The 9,541-nt window shown below is 44.4% G+C and overlaps 1 protein-coding gene across 2 annotated transcripts; it reads left to right on the top strand.

Moving 5' to 3' along the window:
* The first annotated feature begins 1,109 nt into the window (after nucleotides 1–1,109).
* Nucleotides 1,110–8,163, top strand: hlfb (HLF transcription factor, PAR bZIP family member b). 2 transcript variants are annotated; one of them, XM_062475101.1, is made up of 4 exons: nucleotides 1,110–1,459; nucleotides 2,230–2,574; nucleotides 5,137–5,351; nucleotides 6,154–8,163. In XM_062475101.1, exons 1-4 carry the CDS (start codon nucleotides 1,354–1,356, stop codon nucleotides 6,370–6,372), a joined length of 885 nt encoding a protein of 294 aa, XP_062331085.1. In that variant the 5' UTR covers nucleotides 1,110–1,353; the 3' UTR covers nucleotides 6,373–8,163. The 2 variants fall into 2 exon arrangements, with proteins under 2 accessions (XP_062331085.1, XP_062331086.1); XM_062475102.1 differs by having other exon boundaries at nucleotides 1,112–1,459; nucleotides 6,157–8,163.
* The last annotated feature ends 1,378 nt before the right edge of the window (nucleotides 8,164–9,541 follow it).

Below are 9,541 nucleotides of genomic sequence, written 5' to 3'. Positions count from 1 at the left end.
CAGATACAAAACATTTTTTTGTCTGACTTTAAAAGCATTAAGTACGCCACACAATAAAAGCATTAAAATGTGTATAACAGCTATCAATGGCCTTCAGCCACAAACTCCATTTTGCCAAGCTCGAGCTCATGAGCACTTAGAGGGCTTAACCAGCTTATTTTGAGCAAGGGGGCACACGAGGTACCTCGTGTGCTCTCCTTTTATGATCGAGATGTTTTTCTCCTTGGCCTGAGCACATGAGGTTCAATGTGACAACTCCAGAAGCTGGGGGAGAGGGAGCAAGCAGGATTTCACGGTCCGCAATTGGATAAAAGTAGGTCAACCCAACCCACTCACGTGACCAACCAGCGTTTTGCGCGCTGAAAGCGCCCTACTGCTCGCTTGGCCGCCGTGACACGGCAGTTAAGCAAAGCCTTAACGCGCACTGCAGAACGTGAGCCATATTATGAGAAGGCTGAGTTGTTTTATTTGTGTGCTAAAATCAAATACATTCAATGGTGATTTAAACACGAGCTATGAGATTGTATGATGATAAAGTGAATAATCTAATGCATATTACTTTTTAATCATAGGTAATGGATAAGCTTAACAGACACACCTTTTCACTACACTGCACGTCCTTGGGGCCTGAGCCATACATCTGCTGCATTTCAACTGCATTCCATGCCCGGTTCTGGAGATAATCAAGCCACAGACGTACACACACAGACACACATGACTATACAAAGACAGACAGATTGCTGGAATTATAGTTAGATATTGGAAGAGCAGTACTCAACAATGCAGATTTTACATAACCGACAAGACCATTTCTAACGAAATTATGTGGACTTAAATCTCATAAATTCTCTCGCTGTCTGTCTCTCTCTCACACACACACACACACACACACACACACACACACACACACACACACACACACACACACACACACACACACACACACACATACACACACACACACACACACACACACACACACACACACACACACACACACACACGCATACACACACACACACACACACACACAGTAGGCTACACACAAGCGTGCACACAGTGTGTTGACCTGCCTCTCAAGGTTTGACGTCACAAACCTCCGTTCTCACACATGGACTCGGTGAACCGGGCTCTCTGTCTTCTGCAGTACTAGTTTAGAATCGCCAGTGGCACTGAAGCCAGCTTTGCACGCGATCAGAACAGTGGTCGGTACAGACGAAACTTTACAGCTGCGCTCGACTTAGTTTACACTGTTTCTACTTGTATGCAATACATATTTGTTTATCATATCAATCGAACGGTTCAAAGCTGCAGGTTTGGTGACTTTTGACGGTCGAAGACGCGACAGAGAAAATGTCAAGACAGCTCCCGGGAAATCCAAGTTTTCTGCCTTCGTCGACCCAAGGCGTTCTCAAGTCTCTGCTAGAAAACCCGATGAAGCTGCCTCTTCAGAATGAAGGTAAATAAAATAAATGCTGGTTGTCTTTGCGAATATATTGAGCACCCCCAACTGCTAGAATATATATATATGTATCCTACTTTTATTATGTTACATTCACATTATTGACCACCTTGACTTGATTAAATCCACGGATCTGATCAACTGAGAGACACCTTATACATTTTACTGAGACAGGGCTGATTTGACAGATTTGTAAATAATGCTTGCGCGCTCAGTTTGCGAGGGTGCCTCTAAAACTTATTATATCAGGACTTCTTCCCACTCTCCCCCCTACTCTCCAATGTCTCCCTTCCCTCCACTCAAGGTTGCAGAAAAAGGTTATGAATATTTCAGTTGAACTTCTCCATATTAGTAGTTGGGCTTATGTATTCTAGAGGGATAACCTACAGCCAGTTAAGATGCGAGTCTATAAATATCTTTTGATTAATGGTAGTTGACTTTATTTTCAACATTGACTTTAAGACTGTGAAGTTGGAACAATGTATGTATCCATGGGCCTTGATAGTAAATGTGGGTTTAAAGAATACCAAGATAAATGTGTTATAACCATATTATAACTATAACAAAGTCATATTATGGAGACAGGTACAGATTTGTTTAAAGTCCAGAGCCAATTTTAAGTCAATAACACATAACATCATACTCCATACTGTAGACTGAAACAACTAGTGCATGTCTAACCAGCAGCCATATGTGCTGAATGTGAGAAGTGGAGTGCAGTTTGTTGCTATTGTGTGACACAGTCTTTCTCCTGCTTGGTGCTACAGGGTTTGGGAAAGAGAGGGAGAAGGAGAAGAGTCTGGAGGAGGAAAGGAGTGCACCGCAGTCTGCCTTCCTGGGTCCTACTCTGTGGGACAAGACGCTTCCCTATGATGGAGACAACTTCCAGTTGGAGTACATGGACCTGGAGGAGTTCCTGTCAGAGAACGGCATCCCTTCCAGTCCCGCCCACCACCACCAGCAGCATCATCAGTCACAGCCCCAACACCAGACGCCAATAATGGCCCAAGCCCCGGCCACCTCGGTGATGGACCTTAGCAACCGAGCAACTACGTCGTCCGTACATACAAGCATGGTCCCCCAAAACTGCCTAAGAGGCTCCGCAACTGCAGGTAACACAAACACACACACACACCATAGACACGCACACATAAACATTCAGATTGCGTCTGAACAGTGCTCTAGTCTGGTGTTGGTTGAGAGTTCACCCTTAGATTGCAATGTTAATGAGCTGGCTGCTGAACTGTGTAGATCGAGGAATAGGTGTGAAATATAACACTACAACACATGTTATGAAGGTGTGTGTGTGTGTTGGGGGGGGTGCATGTGTGTGTAGAGGCCTGCTCTTGAACGTGCTTCTGCATGAGGTCTGACCTCAGGTCAGCCTGTGCTCTAGCTCTGCCCTCAGAGGAGTGACCAGCCCTCACCGGCCCCTCTGTCAACACAGGCTTGGTGACCCTGCCGAGGCTCTGCATTCACTGGAAGAATCACTGTAATCCCGAGGAGGATATTATGGGATGTCTGTGTTTGTATTTCATTATCCGGGGAATGCTCGATATCCCCGTCCCTCCCTCCTTGTTTCCCTGGGCAACAGCTCAAAGAGAGGGAACACTTAGATGAACCAAGACAATACTGTTAAAGGTCCTAGGAAAATGTCAAATTCCACTCAAATTTCAATATCGAAACAGAACATTCTAAACATTTTAGATATGAACACATGTGAAGCAGAACATAATAGATATTCTAGTGGGAAGTGGCACATTCCAAAAGACAATATCCACCAACCACATTCACAATGGACATTTTTTGTTCTGAATAAACATTGTCAAAAACGACATGTAATAATGTGTACAGAGTATTACTGGTATATGAGCAATATGATGCACTTGGCCATACTAAACACATAGGATAGAAACATAGCAGTGGCAACCAAGTGTGTTTATATGTGGAGGAAAAGGGTGTGTGTTTTGGAGTTTCATTCCACGGAGCAGCTTGTCTCTCTCCAGTCTCTCCCTTCACCACCTGCTACCTTAGGAAACATGCCCTGCAAGTCCAGCACATTGACTGTACCCCTTGAGGAACATGTATAATACAGTCTGATCTAGTTACACACACACTCACACCCGACATCAGCATGGGTCATGTGACATCAGCATGGGTCATGTTTGGGGCCAGATAACCAGCTGCCCAGCTGACCTGCTGCCCACTGTCCTGCACATCTCTGCCACAGCTAAACTGATCCTCTCTTCTGACTCTCCTCTCTCCATCCCTCTAGCACTCAGCGCTCTCTTACCCTTATACTTCTCCTCTTCTCTCATTTCCTCTCACTTTCCCCTTTCCTCTCCTGTTGTAGAAAAACAGGAGTGCACACACACACACACACACACACACACACACACACACACACACACACACACACACACACACACACACACACACACACACACACTTCCATCTCCCTATTTGTTAATCACCCACACAGCTTCTCTCCAATGTATCCATGTGATAAGTGCTGTTGTAATGTTGCTAATTGATTGATTGTGGATGCCAGACAGGCTGCTTCTCCAGTCACGCACTCTGTGTTCTGTCTTCTGAACAGCAGGGCTCTCACATGTTTCCTGATAAAGAGACAATGAGTCAAAATGATGAAAGTGTATTTTGATTTCCGGTGCGCGTCCTCTGAATAGATGAGCTGCTGTGCTGTTAAAGAAGCAGCGTGGGTGGATCGGTAGCACAGTCAGACGGACGTGTTGGAAATGCCGTGGGATTGTTGGCACCATGGCACCGTTGCTATAGAAGCAGGGTGTCCTGAAGCAGTGGTGCATCGTCAAGGGTTTTGGACCAGGGCCGTTCATAGCAGCTGCTCACTACCTTTCGAATGCCAATAGTACTTGTTGATGGGGCCAGGGGTACGGTTAGTGTCCGCGAGGGTTGGGGTTAGAGAGCGAGAGCGAGAGAGAAAGGGAAGGATGGGAGAGTGCCAGAGATGAAGAGAGGCATGTTGAGAGAGTGAGAGAGAGGGGGGGAAGAGAGGGATGAGGAGAGAGACAAAGAGAAATGGAAGGATGGGAGATATTGACAGACATGAAGAAAGGAATGGGAAGAGAGGGATGGGGAGAGGAGAATGGAGAAAGAGAAATAGACGGATGAGGAGAGAAAGGTGGCGATAATATGTAACAATATATTGGAAAAGAAACAGATTATGATTGGGAGGTTGAAGAGATGGAAAGATCAAAAGAAATAGCAGTAATAAAGTGAAATGATTAGTGAATTGATTGAGGTGAATTTCAGGTTGGTTTGGGTAGGACCTCCAGTAGGGGAACATTTCAGGTTCTCATTAATATGAGATATGGTGGTTCTGCTCTGTCTGAGATCCCTGTGGTTCTCAATTAAGTTACTTGAAAGTGGAGACCGTCAGTGTAGAATTGACAGTCAGTATGTAATCACTAAAGGCTCAACGCTGGCAGGTGCACACTGCAGCTTTACGTTATTAGCTCTACCTTTGCTGCTCCCTGGTGGAGTAAATATGTCACGGCACACACTGTCCTCACTACCATCATTGACAATTACTTTAATGCTCAACTTCCATACTTTAACACTGTCTCAATTCAGACACTTCAAAATGTGTTCGTTTTATTATCATTAATAATGACCCATTCTTCTCCTTCTTCCAGCCATGTCCTCAGCCAGGAACACCCCCAGCCCCATTGACCCCGAGTCGATCGAGGTTGCTACGGGATACGAGCCTGACCCTGCGGACCTTGCACTGTCCAGTGTTCCCGGCCAGGAGATGTTTGACCCGAGGAAACGCAAGTTCTCTGCCGAGGAGCTGAAGCCCCAGCCCATGATCAAGAAGGCCCGCAAGATCTTCATGCCAAACGACATGAAGGTAATTTGGAACTGGTTAAACATAGTGAGATGTGTGTGTGTGTTTGCGTGTGTGTATGTGTGTATGCGTGTACATGTGTGTGCGGAGCAGATTTGTAATTGTTTTTCAGTTTTTTTTGAAGCTGTTCATTTCTATGGCTCAAACTCATAGCTAATTGGCTGGAAACTGAAATCGCAGACAATCTAAAGACAGACAGACAAGGACACACACATACACACACATACAGCATTATAGGCTTTTAGAAAACCACCTGTCTTGTCATTCCCTATTCACACAAAAGACCTGTCAGCTATGTCAACTATGGAAACAAATGAGGACACAGTGTAGGTATTGTGCTCCAGTCGTGTGCAAGGAACACTTGACTAAAGCTTTAAACATCACTCAGACAGACACCAGAGACTCTTGTGCAGTAGTGGCTGTTCTCTATGGGCTATAAAATGGCATCCATAGCACTTCTTTAGAGAGAAGTGAGAAGCGCTTGGTGTTGGATAACCACCAAGGAGAAGGAAAACACCAGGGACCTCTATAAAAATGTATTCTACCTCAAATAAACATTGTCACAGTTTGTCTCTCAGTCATGCTGGAGGAATTACACAAAGTGTTTGTATAATTATAGGCACCCTTTAGCGAACTGTGCTTGAACTACGTACATGACAAACTCTGTCTAACTCATTTGTATTATGCTCGATGTGTACGTGGTCTGATGTTTGGTGACCGTTTGTTAACGGGTAACCCCAACAGTTCAAGCAAAAAAAAAACATTTCCCTGTTTAACTTGGGGCCTCCTCTCTTCCTCTCTTGAGCAGGATGACAAGTATTGGGTTCGTCGCAGAAAGAACAACGTAGCGGCCAAGCGGTCACGTGACGCGCGCCGCCTGAAGGAGAACCAGATCGCCATCCGGGCCGGTTTCCTGGAGAAGGAGAACTCGGCCCTCCGACAGGAAGTGGCAGAACTGAGGAAAGAGCTGGGACGCACCAGGAACATCCTGGACAAGTACCAGGCCCAGCTCGGACCCCTGTAGGACACACACTGACACAGAATGGCCCACTCCCGCATCTCATTGGTGGCCCTTTAGCCAACACTGTACTAGCCCTTTTCATTCTTGAGTGTGGAACACACCTCGTTATCCACCACAGAACTGCCCTGTACCAAGAGACTATGTTCATAAACACAGCTGTACCTCACAGCAGCCATTGTTTCCCTTAGAACTGTGTTTTTTTCTGTGACTCCTATTGGTCAGAATCTTCTCGTTATTATTGTCCTATCCGAGAATACCAGGAAGACTGTACTTACTCTGTCACCCGAATGTCACCCTAATGTCACGTGATGCCAGGGTTATTGACAGTGTTACGAAGGTATAATGAAAGGCTGTTTCAATTTCAAGTTGAATTGGTTACTGTGCTAAACCGAATCGTCAAGAGTGCAAAGCAATAATTTCCAGACATCTGTGAAGTAGCTCTGCGGGCCCTGCCATCCTGCTGTCTGCATGGGGGACGCTGGACAGGGCTGTCAGGAGGGTTCCACAGAGAGCTGTTGTCTCCATGAGGGATACAGCCTCAGAGTTTGGTCTCCTAGCTGTCTCAGTGTTAATGTGATTCCACACCAGCCCTTACTGCTTCAGTATGTCATGACCATACACCCATGTTAACAATGGTAACTCCTAGGATTTTTACATATTATTATTGCAACATTTGTGTAATTATTACTTCACTCGTTTCTGTACGTATAATCTGGCATGTTTATATATTTTTTTTATTGTGTTCCAACACCCAAACTTTTAATATAATCCTCATGCGGTAGTTATGTGTACGGTTTCTCATGCATGACTTGCTTGTGTAGCACCGTGGTGAGTCTGCCCCCCTGAGATGAATGTAACAGGGCTGTAGTATATCAGGGCCAGGCTGCACAGTAACTGCTGCCTGGGAAAAAAAACACCAAGGAGCGTGTAAGGACACCACCGGAGTGACAGTTCATGTTGATTCCCTGGGTGCTTCCTTCAGCGCTCTCTGTGCAAACAGCAGGAGGTGGAGGAGGGTGAGCTGAATGTAAAGGGATACATGGAGACATTACATTAATGTGTTTCAAGGCCTGATCATCTTCAGACGTGCTCTTGTTCACCCCCCCACCCCCCCCTGCTCCAAGGGCAACCAGCATTCACCCCCCCCCTCGCATCATGGAGGAATAACTTATCACTTTATATCTCTTGACTAAAGACCAAAATATTACAGTATACAGAGGATATATTGATATATATATACTAAAGGTTTTAATGTTTATACAAAGCTATTTTTGTTTGTACAGTATTCTTTCCTACCTAGATGTTTCCTGTGTATTCTCTGTATTCTGAACCTTTTCCCAGGTGATGCGGCGCTCATGTCTGGGTTTTGCATGGGCATTACAAGAGACCTGGTCTCACATGGTCTCCAGACACCATGAAGCCAAACACAACCAAAGGGGATTCAGTCCCAGCCCCCCCCCCCCCCCCCCCCCCACACACACATTTCTCTATTTCCTGCTGGGATGGATGTTGAGGTAGTTTCAGGGTTCTGCAGCATCAGATGCTGTGCTCTGGGAGGCCAGCACTGTCCACACGCTTCTCTGTATATGTTTATGAGGAATGTATTATCCCCAACTTCAACACTCTTCAACACATGTTTCCTTAGAGTTGTAACTTATGAGCGATTTTTCTACTTTCCCTTAAATGTTAGTCATCTGAGCTCTGCTCTACAGGACTGACATGTTGGTATTTGTGTTCTCTGATGTTTTCCTGGTCTTTGATTGTCTTTCATGATCAAAATAAAATATGTCAAATGGCCTGTCATGTTATCTTGTTGTTTTGGTACATTGTGTGTGTGTGTTTATTTATAGAAACTTTGAATACAAATTTGAACATATAATATAGATAAAATGTGTTATAATATTATGAAAAAACATTCCTAACATAAACTGAGAAAGCAAAATGTTCAATATTATTCATTGTTGAATCATCAAATGTATCTTTGATTCCCACATATTAATGCAACAAATGCTGCATCACATTTCTGATTAGTCATTAAGAAAGTCCCTTCACCTCTGATTGGTCATTGGGAGACTCACTCCAATTGTAATTGTAGGTCTTCACTGTAGTCCCTCCAACTCTGTAAAGTTATCAAGGAACATATAAAACATAAAGTATTAGAAACAGTACACATGCTACTTGTGAAAGTACATGTGAGACACTTTCAATAAAGTCGGACAACACTTCAGCTCTCAGTGAGGTTACAATCTGATCAGAGGAAAGTCATCTCCACTTTGATTGGTTATTGGAATAGTCATACCAACATTCGTCACAAGAGGGCATACAGTCCCCATGAGTGAAGTAAAACAGTCAGACAACAATCTTTACATTTATAATTGTACACAGTACTAATACAGATCAATACTTTATTGACTGTTCCTGCTCTTTACTGCACATGAAGATAGGTAGGAGTGTTCTGCAGCCAACCAGGTAAAAAGGAACATTAAAATGCTGTTGGGTGTGTTGCCGTATAGGTGTGATGAGGTTAATGCAGTACAGTTTGTTGTGTTCAGAGGCCCACAGTTGTGGTCAGCTTGGGGTGTTTTGTGTTAGTCTAGTGTGTGAAGTGTTATATAAATGCCATTTGTGAATGCAGAGAAGGAAGCAGATTGGGCTTGATTTTTAATCCAGGTCCATCAGACGGCAGCTTTGAAAAGGCTGTCTGTCACACGCACACAGTATGCAGACACACATAAGTGTCCTGTGTTTTCTTTTTGAGCAGTTCCAGGAAACAAGGCTTTTAAAAAAATAAAACTTTAAGTACAGGCGTCATATAAAAGATTGTGAAACCTATACATGTAAAATGTTATAGAATAAAGTTATTTTCGTCCTAGAAGAACCTCCTATTACCTCACTCCCTGAAAAACTCCGACCATGGTTTAGTTCCTGGTAGAACCTAATTCGGTTCAATATTTTCGTCACCATCCTGGGTGATTAAATAAATGTACCTAGACTGTATGAGGGTTGTCCTGTGGCTTGTGGAGGGAGTCAGGTGGCTGAACGGTTAGGGAATCGGGCTAGTAATCAGAAGGTTGCCAGTTCGATTCCCGGCTGTGACAAATGACGTTGTGTCCTTGGGCAAGGCACTTCACCCTACTTGCCTCGGGGGAATGTCCCTGTACTTACTGTAAGT

This window comes from Osmerus eperlanus, chromosome 12 (assembly GCF_963692335.1).
Source record: "Osmerus eperlanus chromosome 12, fOsmEpe2.1, whole genome shotgun sequence".
Classification (NCBI taxonomy): Eukaryota; Metazoa; Chordata; class Actinopteri; order Osmeriformes; family Osmeridae; genus Osmerus; species Osmerus eperlanus.
The sequence above is the reverse complement of the archived record's forward strand: the minus strand, read 5'-3'. Positions and strand labels throughout refer to the sequence as shown.